The sequence below is a fragment of the Indicator indicator genome, chromosome 10 (genome assembly GCF_027791375.1).
Source record: "Indicator indicator isolate 239-I01 chromosome 10, UM_Iind_1.1, whole genome shotgun sequence".
NCBI classification, from domain to species: Eukaryota; Metazoa; Chordata; class Aves; order Piciformes; family Indicatoridae; genus Indicator; species Indicator indicator.
The window spans coordinates 34,653,696-34,669,515 of record NC_072019.1 but is presented as its reverse complement, the minus strand read 5'-3'; the positions used below and the strand labels follow the sequence as shown (position 1 = coordinate 34,669,515).

General features: G+C 48.6%; 2 protein-coding genes across 5 annotated transcripts in view; one reads left to right on the top strand and one right to left on the bottom strand.

Annotated features, from left to right (window-relative positions):
* Positions 1–4,287, top strand: part of NRDC (nardilysin convertase) — a 40,719-nt gene extending 36,432 nt beyond the window's left edge. Inside the window, exons 26-31 of the mRNA XM_054384638.1 lie at positions 85–137; positions 667–750; positions 2,098–2,188; positions 2,476–2,592; positions 3,311–3,400; positions 3,593–4,287. Of these exons, the coding sequence (XP_054240613.1) occupies positions 85–137; positions 667–750; positions 2,098–2,188; positions 2,476–2,592; positions 3,311–3,400; positions 3,593–3,787 (630 nt within the window). The 3' untranslated portion in view covers positions 3,788–4,287. The remainder of the gene's footprint in view (positions 1–84; positions 138–666; positions 751–2,097; positions 2,189–2,475; positions 2,593–3,310; positions 3,401–3,592) is intronic.
* Positions 4,288–4,573: 286 nt separating this feature from the next.
* Positions 4,574–15,820, bottom strand: part of OSBPL9 (oxysterol binding protein like 9) — a 97,143-nt gene continuing 85,896 nt past the window's right edge. For all 4 annotated transcript variants that reach the window (XM_054384587.1, XM_054384588.1, XM_054384589.1 and 1 more), the window contains 11 exons: positions 12,478–12,596; positions 10,724–10,809; positions 10,296–10,474; positions 9,095–9,172; positions 8,712–8,822; positions 7,537–7,600; positions 7,285–7,425; positions 6,406–6,484; positions 5,979–6,070; positions 5,377–5,512; positions 4,574–5,287 (listed from right to left, as the gene is read on the bottom strand). In XM_054384587.1, the coding sequence (XP_054240562.1) occupies positions 5,213–5,287; positions 5,377–5,512; positions 5,979–6,070; positions 6,406–6,484; positions 7,285–7,425; positions 7,537–7,600; positions 8,712–8,822; positions 9,095–9,172; positions 10,296–10,474; positions 10,724–10,809; positions 12,478–12,596 (1,160 nt within the window). In that variant the 3' untranslated portion in view covers positions 4,574–5,212. The remainder of the gene's footprint in view (positions 5,288–5,376; positions 5,513–5,978; positions 6,071–6,405; positions 6,485–7,284; positions 7,426–7,536; positions 7,601–8,711; positions 8,823–9,094; positions 9,173–10,295; positions 10,475–10,723; positions 10,810–12,477; positions 12,597–15,820) is intronic.

Here is a 15,820-nt window from a genome sequence, read left to right as displayed (position 1 = left end):
CCTGTGCTGCTGTTTGTGTGGAGCCCCAGGGGTGCCCGCAGAGGAGCATCGCTTCTGCTCCAACATGTTTGTGTTTCGCTGCAGATGCACATGGAGGAGCCATGCTTTGACTTCCTGAGGACCAAGCAGACCCTGGGGTGAGTTCACTCTAGAGGACAGCTCCTGTGTACCTGCTCTTGCTGATCCCTCTGGAAACCCTTCCTGCACAGTGGCAAATTCCTACCGAGATTTGCATTTATTACCAAAGTGTTAAGTTGGAATTATTCAGCATCAGGTGGTTCCTCCCCTTTCCAAATCAGCTCCCAGTTCCTCAAGGCTGCTTTCACAGCAGCTCTGTGGGGTGCAGCAGCCTCCCTCAGAGCTACCCTTCTACCTCAGGGAACTGGAGCAAGCTTTTCACAGCCCTAAGTGTGTCACTGCTGAACTGGTTTGTGGCAGCACAAACACAAATACTCTGCCAAGCTTAAAAGCATTTCCTACAAGTGGGAAAAGCTGAGGTGCAGAGATGCAGGAGGTGCAGGAAGCCTGCTGAGAACTGTCAGGGCAGGTTCTCCTTTCTGAAGAGCCAACACTTTGAACTTGCAGCAGGAGGCTGCTGTAAATGGAAATGTGCTTGTGGAGTGGCTGCTTTGGGAACTCCCTTTCCTGTTTTGTTTTCTCTTGAAGCTACCACGTCTACCCTACCTGCAGGAACACCTCTGGGATTCTTGGCTTCTCAGTCACAGTAGCAACCCAGGCAACTAAATACAAGTAAGTGTTCCTCTGTGGTTAATGTTGGTCACCACTCCCAGGCCTGGGCCATGGGAGTGGCCCCTGAGCTGCCAGTGCTCGTTTCTGGTGACCCTTCTGCACCATGTCCACCACATCCTCCTGGCTGCTGCAGACCTGCTCTGCTCCAGGAGGTGCTGCACGGATCTGACAGCCTGGGACTCCCATCAGCTGGGTGTTCCTTGCTGGTTTGCTGCACAGAGCACCTCTGGGAACAGCAGGGGCTACTTCTGTCAGCTCAGGGAGGACTTCAGCACCTTTATGGCAGCTGGTTTTACTGAAGTGAAGCGTAACAAGGTGCCCAGTGGCTCTTGCATGTTCAGGCACTGGACATGGGAGCCTCCTGGGATCTAGTGAGGTATGGAGCCAGCTCTGTGCCCATGTTTCTGCTGTAAGTTGGGTATTTACACAGCAGGCAGCTGGAGGCTCTGCAGACCTTCCTTTAGTCTTTGCTTGCTCTATTTGAGTAGGTCACAGCTGATTTCAGTTTGCTCTTCCTTGAGCTTTTCTGTGCACTTGTCCTCATTAAGAGGTCACACCTGTTTGAGGCCATGGAGTAAGCAGTAGCCTTAAGCCTCTTGACACTGCAGCAGGCCTGACTTGAACAGGGAGAAGTAATCCAAAGAGGAGGTAAAACATCACACAAGATCTGAGGAGCCTCTGACAGGAGAGCACAGGCTGTCACCAAGGCCATCCTGCAGAGCTGCTCTGCTGGCTCACTGGCAGAGGGCAGAGCACTCCTGTGGGTTTGTTCCAAGCTGGGGCTAGCTGCAGGTATCTGACCTGCCAAACTGGAAAGTTCTGTGAAGAACATCAACTGCTACCACCTGCTGCTGTGGTGCTGAGAGCTTAATTAGCACAGGGCACTGCTGCCTCTAGTTGTTACATTTGGGTGGCACTTGCATTAGTGAGGGCAGTGTCCTCTGAAGGTTTCAGAAACCTCACCATGCCTACAGCACATTTTTCTTTGTCTTAGTCCAGCAGACCAGAGCTGTCCATGTGCAGGGCTCAGGCCAGGCAGAGCACAGGCTAAGGCCTGCTGCAGTTGGGTGTAATCAGCACCCACTCCTTGCTGCTTGGTTAGCTGGAGCTCTTGTGCTCTAACAGTGCTGAAAATAGAGCTCAAAGTCAGCACTGGTTCTTTTCCTCAACACCAGGAAGAAGAGGAAGGTTGGGGTTGAGGGATGGGGGGGAAAGCAAGCCTGTCCTAAAACATTCCATCAGTTGAAAGCTCTTCTGCTGCTTTACCCTGCACTATTGGCATGTTGGTTTGAGTTGGCTTTGTTTCCTTTTTTTCCTGCCTGATTTAATTATTGACCTCTCTTTTAGTTCTGAATTGGTTGATGAGAAAATAGAAGAGTTTCTTTCTTGCTTTGAAGAGAAAATCAAGCATTTAACTGAAGAGGCTTTTAGCACCCAGGTAAAACTTCTCTTGAAAAGCTTTTGCTTGCACTGCTAAGTGACAGCCAGACTGCAGGCTTTGGTTACACCTCTGGTGTGTTTCTGAGCTTTTTCTGCACACAGGATTCTCTCTAAATCCTGCCCCGTAGCCTGCTCTGCAGTCATTCTCTGGTCACTTAGCAGTGAGGCTTGAAAGCAGTGAACCTCCTTGTGAAGGTCATTGGGGGTTTCTTTCACTGTGAGTGCCTGGCAGTGTCAAAGGGTTTAAAATGCCTCCATTTCCTCATGGTCTCTTTTCAAATGCAGGTTACAGCACTGATCAAGCTTAAAGAATGTGAGGACTCTCATCTTGGAGAAGAAGTAGACAGGAACTGGAATGAAGTTGTGACACAGCAGTATCTCTTTGACAGACTTGCCCGGGAGGTTCGTGGTCTCTTGTTGGTTTCAGGTGATGCCACATGGAACACTCACAGGTTCCCCTTTGCAGCAGCTTTAAAGGCAAAGCATAAAAAGAGAGATTGACACTACTAGGGACACACAGGCTTAAAACTGCACCCTAGACTAAAAGGGAAGTGGAACATCTCCCTTTCAAGGAGAGCCTGAGGGAGCTGGGGCACTTTAGCTGGGATAGGAGGAGACTGAGAGGTGACCTCATTTATGAAGATGTGCAGGGTGAGGACGAGAGTGCCACTGTCTAGAGCATGATATTCCCAAAGATTCAATGAACACGTTTTCTGCAGTGTGTGGAAAAACTTACTCTGTTAAAGATGTGCAGGGTGAGTGCCAAGAGGCTGGAGCCAGGCTCTGCTGGGTGATGCCTAAGGACAGTACAAGGGGCAGTGGTGGAAGTTGAGGCAGATGAAGTTCCATGGAACCAGGAGAATTTTTTTTTTTTTTTCCCCTGTGAGGGTGGTAACACCGAAACAGGCTGCCTGGGGAGATTGTGCAGTCTCTCTCTGGAGTGTTCCTGTGTGATCTGCTCTAGGTGATCCTGCTTGGCAGCAGGGGGGTGGACTGGATGATCTCTCGAGGTCCCTTCCAGCCCCTAACATTCTGTAATTCTGTGAAGGTGCTTTTGTGCCATGGGAGACGTAGTGGAGTCACTCCTGTGCTACTTAAACCTCATTCCTTTGGGTTTCAGATTGAAGCTCTGAAGTCTGTTACCAAATCTGACCTGGTCAGCTGGTTCCAAGCTCACAGGACCAGCAAGAGGAAAGTGCTCAGCGTCCACGTGAGTCATTGTCACCTTCTGAAACACCAAACCTTCCTGAGCCAGGGAGGCTGGGACCAGAAGAGCTCTAATCTAAGTCTGCAGAGGGTGCTGTTCACAGTTCCTACATTGCTAATTCTTGTTGCTATTTAAGTTGCACCTCTCTGTGCTGCCTGGGGCAGGTGAACACCACTTTGGTCACTCTCTTTGCAGGTGGTTGGGTATGGCAGACACGAAGGGGACTCAGAGATTACAGCAGTCCAAGGAGTACAGAACTCTTCCTCTGGTGAAATACCTCATCTTGTTTTCTTGCCCCCTACTTCTTTGACTAATGTTACTTCCATCAAGGACATCAAAGCTTACATATCAACTCTGAATGTGCTCCCTTACCATAAAATACTCAAATAAAACTGAGGTGGTGCCCCTACTGCTGTGTAGTGCAGCTGCTTTCTGCAATGCCAACACTACACCCCTGCTCCTGTTGTAACAGGGCTGCAGCAGGAGCTGGGATGGAGGTGGCCATGTGGATCCTGAGGAAGCTTTCCTCAAGTAAGTTTCCAGCCACCCTTTCCCATTCATCTCCTGGGCTCATGAGGAACACCACACCCCTCAGTTCTAACTGGAGCAAAAGCAGAGTTCCACCACCAGCACCAGAAAGATGTCAGGTTCTCCCCTCGCGCTCTCTGAAGCGATGGGCTGTGCCTTTTTGTTCAGACTGTCCTGCGCATCACTCCTGCAGAGCTGGACCAGTTACAGCTCCTCACAGACAATATTCCACCCTTCTCCTCGAGGAGTTGGAAAAAAGATCTTTGCAGTTTGATTCTCTCACTGCCTTCTCCCTGCCCTCAGTCTTTCTGTATGTGCAACACAGGCAAAGTTGAGCTGAAATCAAATAAAAGCCAGCTGGAACTGTGGGAAGAGAAATAGCTTTGAGTGCTTTGTGCAGCCATTTACTCAGGTCACCAGTGCTGAACTTCAGGCTAAAGCACAGAAAGGCAGAGATTCCTGCAGTACTGGGGAGCTCCTCTGCTGAAGCAAGGCTTGGCTGTAGCTGTGGGTGCTGCATGTTCTGCTCCTTTTGCTGCTTCGGGAAGTGGGTTTAGCTGCAAGGAGTCCAGTCAGGAAACACTACCCCATTTCACATCAAACAGACAATGGATCATCACTCAGCTGAAAACAGTCTTGCTGCAAAGGTTTATTATGAAATAAAAAAGAAGTCTGTAAGAGAAGTTTGAAAAAAATCTATTTTATGAAGCTTTAAGATGAACTGAGTAGAATTATCTATGGGTACAGTTTAATCTCAAAATAACAAAACTTATTTTGGGCAAGACACTGAGATGCCAGCAGGTCTGATTATCATACAGGTGGAAGGTAACATTTAGGTAGCAGTTTCTAACCACTGTCCCTCCTATGTACAGATGGCAAATGGGAGCTAGGTTTAAATGATGTCTTGCAGCTTGCTTCTTGGTTTTTAAATATGGAGGACCCAGGAATATTCTGCAACTGATACCAAGGCAAGGCTGTGGCCTTCACAGTGGTTATACAGAGTGTCTATGCTTCACGGCCCAGATGCTCCATGCTTTAGAGCAGCAGTAACAGGACTCCAGCAGCCTGCCTTTGCACTACCACCAGAGCACAGTCCAGTCTGAATTACTGCACAGCCAATTTAATTGCTTATGTGCATCAGGAAGTCCAGTATCCCTGAGATAGGAACCACTGTAGTCAGAGGGGTCAGGCTCTCCAGAGGGTACGTACGTGAGAACTGGTGCCTCTCGCTGTCAGCTGTAAACGCGGCAGAGCCCAGGCTCCCCTGCTGGCCGCTTCAGAACTCCCTCAATGCTTGCTGGCAGCCAGGCGTTTCAGCAGGGGCTCGTCGTACACCCAGCACTCCCCGTCCTCATGGAATAACTAGGAACAAGGCCACAAGCAGCTGTCAGCCCCCGATGACTCAGCTGCCAGAGGGGAGAGAGCATTTACACTGTGCCACTAAAGCTCACCCTTGTTTCCCATGAGGTCTCCTTCTCCTTCCTGGCTCTGGCTTCAGCTCTCTGCCTCTCTTCCAGCGCGTGCTTTGCTGCTGTGGCTGCATCGATGTCTCGGATTTTTAAGTTGTAGGTAACATCCTTCCATAAGCTTACAAGAGAAAGGGGAATGGAGACTGCTTTAGAGAAGCAAGGTGCTACAAGATTGGAAAAACACACTAGTGGCTAGTAGCTGGTTTGAATTAAAGTGTGTCTCACTTTATCAAGCCCCCAGTGTCTATTAAACCACAGCATTATCAAACCCCCAATATCTGTTAAACCACAACTCCACAGGCTAGTGCCAACACTGAGGCCATAGCAAAGTGCTCCAGGCCTCCCTGGAACATTTGGTGCCCACAAGGATGTGACCAAGAATTACAGGTCTCCTGTTCCCCCTTAAACCTCCAGCCTGCTTTTTGTACCTTGGCTCTGTCCTGCAGTGCAGGCTTAGGAGGAGCACAGGTGTCCAAGCAGTGCATGGATTAAATGTAGCATGAGCCAGATCTGCTACACATTTGAGCCTTAACTAAAAAAAGTAAAAAGTCTTAATTTGTGCATTTAACTGAAGTTGTCCTTACCAGCGAGACTCAAAGTCCTCTTGGTCCTCTAATTTCCTCACCTTCTTCTTAATTATAGGCATCTTCTTGGTATCTATAAAGACAGTATTCTCCTAGAGAGAATAAAAAAATCAGTTCTTTAGCTAGGCTTAAAATGTGTATCCCCTCACACTCTGGTACACTGGTGGTCAGGGTTAGGGTTAGGGAGCACCACTCTCTGCCTTCTCTTCTGGCTATGGCAGGTGGCCTTCAGAATAAATCAACACAAACTTCAGGACTTATGATCCTGAATTCAGCATGCTGAAGATCTTTTGGGCAGCTTCACAGGAAGGGCCCAACTACAAAACCAACAAAACCACACATCCCCACACCCCCTACACTGCCTCCCCAAACTTTCCAAGCCTGATGCTCCATTTCTGATGCAAAGGAGAAGGAGAAGCTGCGTTACCCCCGTGGAGTACTTTGCGTACATGACACCGTTCCATTCGCCTTCAATTGAGCAGAAGGGCTTCTTGTCGTTGGGGGAACTGAAGAGGAAGAAACAGGCAGTTCTCAGCACCTGGAAAACCTCAGGGATCAAAACTTCATCCTAGCTCCTGTACAGACTGCTTTAACCAGCCCTCAACATGTCCACGGCTGATACAGAAAAGAGGAAGGTTCTGTACACAGGAAGTTTTGCATCAGCTGCTCTGAGCAGATCGCCCTCAGTGGGCAGTGCTGGTGCAGGGTAATGCAGGGCTCACCCTAGGGCTCTTGGAGTTTAGGAAGCTAGTTACAGGCTTTGGAGACAGATCTATAGAGTGTCCATCTTAGAAAAGGTTTCACAAACTCAAAGCTGTTTCCCCAGACTCTTGGGAAGCACAGACACTCTGGTTCACAAATGACATCCACCAATGTGTGCCTGGAAGTGATTTAAACCCCAGCTTTGACACTCATTCTGTCAGTGATATTAGAGCAGAATAAGGGTGAGAATCTGCACTGAGTTCTCTGCCCTGCCCCGCTGCAGCAGAGCTGTAATGACACACTGCAAACAGCAGCCTTACAAGGCTTGCTTCAGTGTTTTTAGGAAAAACAATGATGAAGAAATTTCAAATAATTTAGGAGTGAAAGATTAAATTCCTTTTGATGAACAACTGAGAACCATACTAGAGCAGGACAAGGCAGGAAGCAGGCTTGTGCAGACCTCCTGACAAAGCTTGGCTATAAAGTGGCAACCCCTGACAGGTACCCATCAGGTAAATGACTGGTGCAGCTGTTGCAGTATTTCACACTCCTGCCTGTCAGCAATTAAAGTGAATAACAAGATAAACTGAAGGAAGCTGCTTACAAAATTTCAGCTGTAATTCTGTGTTTCTTTCCTCCATAAAATGGTTTTGTGTGGAAGACGATGGAAGCGTTGTAGCCTGTCTTGGAGCAATTAATGCTGCACTCTCCCCCCAGTTCTATCCATGGCACAGTGAGAATAGACCTGCAGTTACAGAGAGGTAGAGAGATTACATGGGTAACCCTTTAATAAATACTAAGCATGAAATTTTACAAGGCATTACAAATGGAAATGCCAAAGAAAGCATTTACTCACCTTCCATAACCATTAGGGAAGGTCAAAATGTAGTGTTCATCATAGTCTAGGCAAGTGACACAGCCTGCCAGAGAGAAAGGAAAACAGATGGGAGAAACATTAAGCAAAACCCTGACAAACTTTCTGTTATGTCCTGAAATAGTTCACTACAAACAGGTTCCATAAAAGGAAAGGTGAAAAGCCTGGGTTAGAGGCTGAGAATGCCCAGCAGCCAGAGAGGGTTCAACAAGGGTAAGTGCAGAGTCCTGCATCTGGGAAGGAAGAATAAACTGCACCAATGCAGGTTGGGAGGTGATCTGCTGGAGAGCAGCCCTGTGGAGAAGGACCTGGGAGTGCTGGTGGACAACAAGTCCTGCATGGGACAGCAATGTGCCCTGGTGGCCAAGAGGGACAATGGAATCCTGGGCTGCATTCAGAGGAGTGTGTCCAGCAGATCCAGGGAGGTTCTCCTCCCCCTCTACTCTGCCCTGGTGAGGCCTCACCTGGAATATTGCATCCAGTTCTGGGCTTCCCAGTTCAAGAGGGACTTGAGAGTCCAATGAAGGGCTACAAGGATGATGAAGGGACTGGAGCACTGCCTGATAAGGAGAAGCTAAGAGCCCTGGGGCTGTTTAGTCTGGAGAGGAGAAGACAGAGGGGAATTAATCAATGTCTATCAATATCTGAGGGCTAGGGGTCAGGAAGGGACAGCCTCTGCTCACTTGTGCCCTGTGATAGGACAAGGGGCAATGGATGTAAACAACAGCACAGGAAGTTCCACCTCAACATGAGGAAGAACTTCTGGGACCCTCACAGTGAAGAGCCCTGGAACAGGCTGCCCAGAGAGGTTGTGGAGTCTCCTTCTCTGGAGACTTTCAAGCTCTGTCTGAGTGCATTCCTGCGTGACCTGCACTAGATTCTATGGTCCTGCTCTAGCAGAGGGATTGGGCGGGAAGATGTCCAGAGGTCCCTTCCAACCCCTAACATCCTGTGAGGACAGGGAGAGGTGTGTTTATGTGAAAAGCTGGGCCTTAAATGATTTCAACACACCACGTGTGGAAAAGGCATCACCAATTCCTAGGCAGGCAAGCTCCCATGACACCAATCCAATGGCCCTTGCATTTCATAGGATGACTTTGAGTATTTTCTGTCAGCAGTCTAGTGGCAGGATGTCACCTCCTTGCAGACACACTCACCCTGCCCGATGTTGTGCACCCCAATGGACATTCCCAGGAACTTGGACTTGGTCCATATGTGAGCATTGAACTGGATCCTCTTGTTAAAGCACTCTGCGTAAAATGCTGAAACTGCAGGGGGAGGCAGTAAAAAGAGCAGCACCAGGCATTAATGCTACCTCTGCCAAATTCACTCCTCAGAAGCATCTCAAACTGCCTCCCACTTCTGTGGCAACTGAGTCTGGCAATTTGTTTTTCACAAAAACAATCTCTAGAGGAAAAACTTCCAGCGTTTAAATTTGGAGAGCAAAGGGAAATCCAAAATGTCTATCAACCAGGAGCTGACTTCACTTGTGGCTCCTACCCAGATGCCACCTCTATTAGCAAAGCTATTGTCAACTTACTTGGAGGATGGTGAGAGACCTGCTCTGCCACAAACGTCACATTGCTTTTGCTGACCCAAGGGACTGGTCCTTCTGAAACTGGTTCCTGCATGAGAGCAGAGAGGATTTGCATCAGTGGCAGTGCTTAGGGGACATTGGATGCTGCCAAGAGAAGCTGCTTCCATGTCTAAAGGCTTCCAAAAACAATGTTGTGGGGATTCTAACAGCTTTGTCAGTTTACTGACAAAGGAGAGGAACTCCTGAAACCAGTGGCAAATCATAGAAAGTATCATAGAAAGTAGGTCAGCATTAGAAGCAATGGAAGTACAATTACAATATCATCCTTATGGCAGCAAATGGGAACCTAAACTCTGATCAGAAGCAAGGGAAAGATTTGAGCAAACTCATGGGGAGGAGAGGGATCAAATGGGCAAAGTGCATGGTTTGTGTCTGAACAACCACACTAAGATCTGCTGAGGCTACCTGAGATACCTCACAACAGCACTTCCCACATCTTCATTTGCAACTTCCCAGGTGTGAAAATAGAACAACAAAAGCACTTCCTGCAGGCTGCCCTGCAAGTGTTGGAGCTGTTCTCTGCAATCAGTGGTGATGGTTCATGTGCAGAAAAGTCTGATTCATCCTTGAGTCTCATTGAGACTCTGGCAAATAAAAGAGCAACTCATCCACTGGCAGAAGATTGCAGACTACAAGTGGCACTACTCTCAAGTGCCTTACCCTTCACCAAACCTACTCTGAGAAAGCAAAAAATGAAGAAGCTCAGAATCCAAACCTGAGAAGTCTACAAAAAGATTTTTAATTAAATATATTGGAGAAAGTGCACTGCTTCCTGGGTTGTAAGTGAGGAAAAGAAACCCCACTGTTAGAAACACAAGGGGTTAGGGAAATGGAGAAATCATAAAGCAGAGCTTTAGAAAGAGGAGTTCACAGTCAGGGCTATGAAACAGTTCAGGAAACAGGGGAGCATTTTCAACATGTCAAATAGTTATTACACCAATAGCTCAAATTTTGTTAGGCAAGGTATTTTAAACCTCTGTCCAAAGCAAAAGGGGGTGGGGAGGGGGAAACCAGTTAAGAAATTGCCTCAGATTGTTGATTTTACTGCTTGAACAAAGCATGAGCCATTTCAGTCAGGCCACTCATCAATGTTAGTGAATTACTGGGATGCATTATAGGCAACAAGAACCATGCCACAGGAAACTAACCATGTCATCTTCGCCTTCAGTGCCTGGTAGCACCCAGTGACACCGGAAGATCTCACCCAGGATGGGGTTGTAAGGCTTCTTAGCAACTGAGCCTTTCCTGCCGGCGTGGAAGGCTGACAGGTACCATTTCACCACCTGAACCATGCGGTCCTTTGGGTCCTTCTGGTCACTGATGCTGCAGGGGCCAAAAGAGAGAAAAGGACAGGCAAAATGGAGTACAAGCAGGTACTTCAAACACAGGAAAGCTTTTTGGATGGGTGGTTGTTTTTATGACTAGAAGTTTGATTGCTTTGACATTTGGATCAAGCCCCCAAGCGACACTCTTCCAAACAACCAAACAACTCAACCAAACAACTTTTGGCAGCCCACAAAGGCCACCAACAGCACCAGAACCAGTTAATGCTCTACTTCAAAACTCAAATACCTGACAAATAGATCTGGATGTGCAAAGAAGTCAGCATACATTTCCAACAGCGATCTTCGCTCGAGGATGAAAGTTGGGAGAACCACCTGGGTGAAGAAAAACACCACCTGCAGCTGAGAGAGGCTAACATTCTGCAGAGGAGCACCTACAGGAGCTGCAAAGAGCACACACAGCACCCAAGGCCTTGGGTGCCTGTAAGCTGATTGTGCTCTCACACCCACCCCCGAGTTCTGACACCTGCAGGCCAGGCATCTTCTATAAACCCCAAGATTCAAGAGGAACCATCTCTTATCCTACTTAGAGCAGATGCAGCTACATGGCTGAGCTTATCAAAAGCTGTTCTTAATTACAGGTACACTGATTAATGTCATCTATGCGTACACTGCCAATTCCTGGTTATAGTCAAAATCTCAGTTCCTGCAGTCACCTTCCCTTCAGTGCACTCTTACCGAGGCAAAGGTCTTCCCCACCAGCACCTGCAGAGTTCCATTGCAGGGACCTGCCACAGAGCACTGTTGAGAGCAGTGTTGAGTGCTGACTTTAAAGCGATGCAGGCAAGATGCATGCTCAAAGTGCTCCTTGGCAGCTCCAGAGGGTAACTTTCAACTGGCCCAGGAGTTGCCAAAACAGACACATTGGGGATCAATCCCTCTTCAGAACTACCAAGTAACTCCCATAGTTTGCCTGTGAGCTGCTGGATATTTCTCCAGAAAATCTGGAAGTTTATCTTTTTATTGTCTATTTTGAGTTCCAGACTGGACACTTAGTATCACCCACTTCAGGAAAGTAGTAACAGGGTTGATCTCTCCTACTTTTTTTATTTTTTTGGTCTGGAATCACTTTGTTTGAATTTAACCAAGCTGCCTGGAATGATCAACACCTTCAGAATGCTGTTCCTTCAGCCTTAAGACAAACACCAACAAGAATCACGTTCACAAAAAATCCCAACTCTTTCCTTGCCCAGCTAAGCCAAGCATTTCACTATATGCTTCTTTACACCTGCTGGTCTATTTATATCTTACTGAATGTCACCAAACACAGGGATCTTGCAGATCTTCATTCTAGGAAGCTAAAGACAGGACATTGCTACTGCAGGGAGCATTCCTCTTATCCCAGCTTTAGGGGCACTCCAAGGATCAGGCTCAAGGAGGACAAGCAGCTACTTTCCACAGCAAACTATTATCCCCAGACTGACTTCAGCAGTTGGATGTATTTATTCTGTATTCATTTTTCACCTGCCAGTAACCACTCCAATTAAAAAAGATCCCATGTTAAAGAGATGCCAGCTTAACCAGCTCTAGAAAAAATAGACACTTAGAGAATCGTAGAATTGTCAGGGTTGTAAGGGACCTCAAGGATCATCCAGTTCCAACCCCCCTGCCATGCCCAGGGACACCTCACACTACAGCAGGTTGCTCACAGCCACATCCAGCCTGGCTGCAAAAACCTCCAGGGATGAGGCTTCCACTACCTCCCTGGGCAACCTGTTCCAGTCTCTCACCACCCTCATGGGGAAGAATTTCTTCCTAACATCCAATCTGAATCTACCCATTTCTAGTTTTGCTCCATTCCCCCTAGTCCTATCACTTCCTGACACCCTAAGAAGTCTCTCTCCAGCTTTCCTGTAGGCCCCCTTCAGATGCTGGAAGGCCACAATAAGGACTCCTTGTAGCCTTCTCCTCTCCAGTCTGAACAGCCCCAACTCTCCAGGCTTCACTCTCCCTCCCTTTCCCATAAGCAATCTGCAGGTTTACCTTTGTTAGATCCATTCCTAACCTAACTTGTGACAGCAGATGCATAATGACACTCTTGTGTTCTTCCACCGACTCTCCTTCCCCATCATCATCTCTATCGTCAGGAGGATCGAAGAGATCTAAAAAAGACCAAATTGCTTTTGTTTTCCTCTAAACCTTCACAGACAGACTGTATTTAATTAGCTGTCAGAAAGGTCTTACTTGTAAATGAGGCTGTTTAAATTCCACATTTAACAAGCTTCCACTGGCAAAGAAAGAGCAGGTAAATCACTCTGCAGGAGTACTCTGTCATACACACAAAATCACAAAACTGACCAGGTTGGTAAAGACCTTCGAAATCATCAAGCCCAACCTATCACCCAGCACCATCTAATCAAATAACCCATGGCACTGAGCACCTCAGCCAGGCTTTTTTTACGCACTTCCAGGAATGGTGACTCCACCACCTCCCTGGGCAGCCCATTCTAATGACCAATCTCTCTTGCTGGGAAGAATTTCTTCCTCCCATCCAGCCCAAACCTCCTCAGACACAGCTTGAGACTGTGTCCTCTCCTTCTGTCACTGTTGCCTGGCAGAAGAGACCAACCCCCACCTGGCTACAGCCTCCCTTCAGGGAGTTGTAGACAGCAATGAGGTCTCCCCTGAGCCTCCTCTTCTCCAGGCTAAACACCCCCAGCTCCCTCAGCCTCTCCTCACAGGGTTTGTGCTCCAGTCCCCTCCCCAGCCTTGTTGCCCTTCTCTGGACACCTTCCAGCATCTCAACATCTTTCTTAAATGGAGGGGTCCACAACTGGTCACAGGACTCAAGCTGTGGCTTAACCAATGCTGAGTATAGGGGAAGAATGACCTCCCTGCTCCTGCTGGCCACACTATTGCTGATGCAGGCCAGGATGCCATTGGCCTTCTTGGCCCCCTGGGCACACTGCTGGCTCATGTTCAGCTGCTGTCGACCAGTACCCCCAGGTCCCTCTCTGCCTGGCTGCTCTCCAGCCACTCTGTCCCCAGCCTGTAGCACTGCATGGGGTTGTTGAGGCCAAAGTGTAGAACCCTGCACTTAGACTTGTCATTGGACTCTGCCCATCTGTCCAGCCTGTCAAGGTCCCTCTGCAGAGCCCTTCTACCTTCTAACAGATCAACACCTGCTCCCAGCTTGGTGTCATCTGCAAATTTACTGATGATGGACTCAATCCCCTCATCCAGATCATCAATAAAGATATTGAACAGGATGGGGCCCAGCAGTGATCCCTGGGGGACACCACTAGTGACAGGCTGCCAGCTGGATGTGGCACCATTCACCACCACTCTCTGGGCCTGGTCACTCCAGCCAGTTCTTAACCCAGCAGAGAGTGCTCCTGTCCAAGCCACAGGCTGACAGCTTGGCCTGGCCAGGGGTTTGCCATGGGGGATGGTGTCAAAGGCCTTGCTGAAATCCAGGTCAACTACACAGCCTGCCCCACATCCACCAGGCACTCACCTGGTCAGAGAAGGAGATCAGGTTGGTCAGGCAGGACTTGCCCCTCCTAAATCTGTGCTGGCTGGGCCTGATCCCTTTGCAATCCTGTAGGTCCTGTGTGATTGCACTCAAGATGACCTGCTCCATAGTCTTGCCTGCCACTGAGGTCAGGCTGACAGGCCTGGAATTCCCTGGCTCCTCCTTTCAGCCCTTCTTGTGGATGGGCATCACCTTGGCCAGCTTCCAGTCATGAGGGACCTCACCAGTGAGCCAGGACTGCTGATAAATGATGGACAGTGGCTTGGCCAGCTCATCTGCCAGCTCTCTCAGCACCCTAGGATGGATCCCATCTGATCCCATGGACTTGTGGGGATTCAAGTGGCTCAGCAGGTCTCTAACTTCTTCCTCCTGGATTGCAGGGGTACTATACTGCTCCCTGTTTCCATCAGCCAGCTCAGGAGGCCAGTTGTCCTGCCGACAACCTATCCTAATATTGAAAATTGAAGCAAAGAAGGCATTAAGCACCTCTGCCTTTTCCTTGTCTTTTGTTATTCTATTCCTCTCCATGTCCACTAAGGAGTGGAGGTCATCCTTCTCCCTCCTTTTGCCATTAATATATTTATAAAAACATTTTTTATTGTCCTTCACAGCAGTGGCCAGTCTAAGTTCTAAATGGGCTTTTGCCTTTCTAATTTTTTTCCTCTATGACCTAGCAACCTCCTTAAGCATTTCCTGGATCACCTCCCCTTTTTTCCAAAGGAGACACACCCTCTTTTTTTTCCCCTTAATTTGCTCAGAAGCTCATTGCCCATCCAGGCCAGCTGTCTACCCCAGCAGCTCCTCTTCTGGCACACTGGGACAGCCTGTTCCTGCACCTTCAAGAGTTCTTTCTCGAAGCAGGTCCAGCCCTCCTGGACCCCTTTGTTTTTAAGGGCTGTTTCCCAAGGTACCCTCTGAGTTAGTTCCTTAGGTAATCAAGTCCACCCTCCGCAAGTCCAGAGTGGAGGTTTTGTTGATGCCCCTCTTAGCTTGGCTGCATATTGAAAACTCAGTTATCTCATGGGCACTGCACCCCAGGCAGCCTCCCATCACCACAGCTCCCACCAGTCCTCTTCTACTTGTAAAAAGAGGGTCAAGCAAAGCCTCACCCCTGGCAGGCTCACATGGCAGCTACCCTCCGTACACTCCAAGAATCTTCTAGACTGCCTCCTCTCTGCTGTGTTAAGTTCCCAGCAGGTGTCCAGCAGGTGAAAGTTGCCCATAAGAACAAGGGCTGGTAATCTTGACACAGCCTCCAGCTGCTTATAGAATAATTCATCAACCTCTTCATCGTGGTTGGGTGGTCTATAACAGACTCCAACCAGGCTATCAGCCTTGTTGGCCTTCCCTCTAATTCTCACCCACAGCACTCAATGCAATCACCTTTCAATCTCTAGTTCAATGGCATCTAGAGCCTCCCTAATGTACAGGGCCACCCCTCCACCCCTTCTCCCTGGCCTGTCTTCTCCTGAAGACTCTGTAGCCACATTTCTGAGATGGTGACTACATCATAGTTTTCCTGCTGCACCAGTGCTTCCAGCTCCTCTTGTTTGTTACCCACACTGCATGCATTGGTGTGCACTTCAGTTGGGCTGCTGATTCCTCCCCTGGCTCCCGCTTACCACCCTCAGTCTCCTGTCTGCAGCAACTGGTTTTGTCCCAATTCCCCCTTCAAGTCTAGTTTAAAGCCCTCTCAATGAGCCCTGCCAACTCCCAGCCTTCTCCTCCTGTGGGATAGGCTATTCCCATTAGTTGCCAACAGGCCTGGCCTCTTGTAAATCAAGCCATGGTCAAAAAACCCAGCCCCCTGCCAGTATTAATCTGCTGGCATATCCTGCCTAACCCCTCATC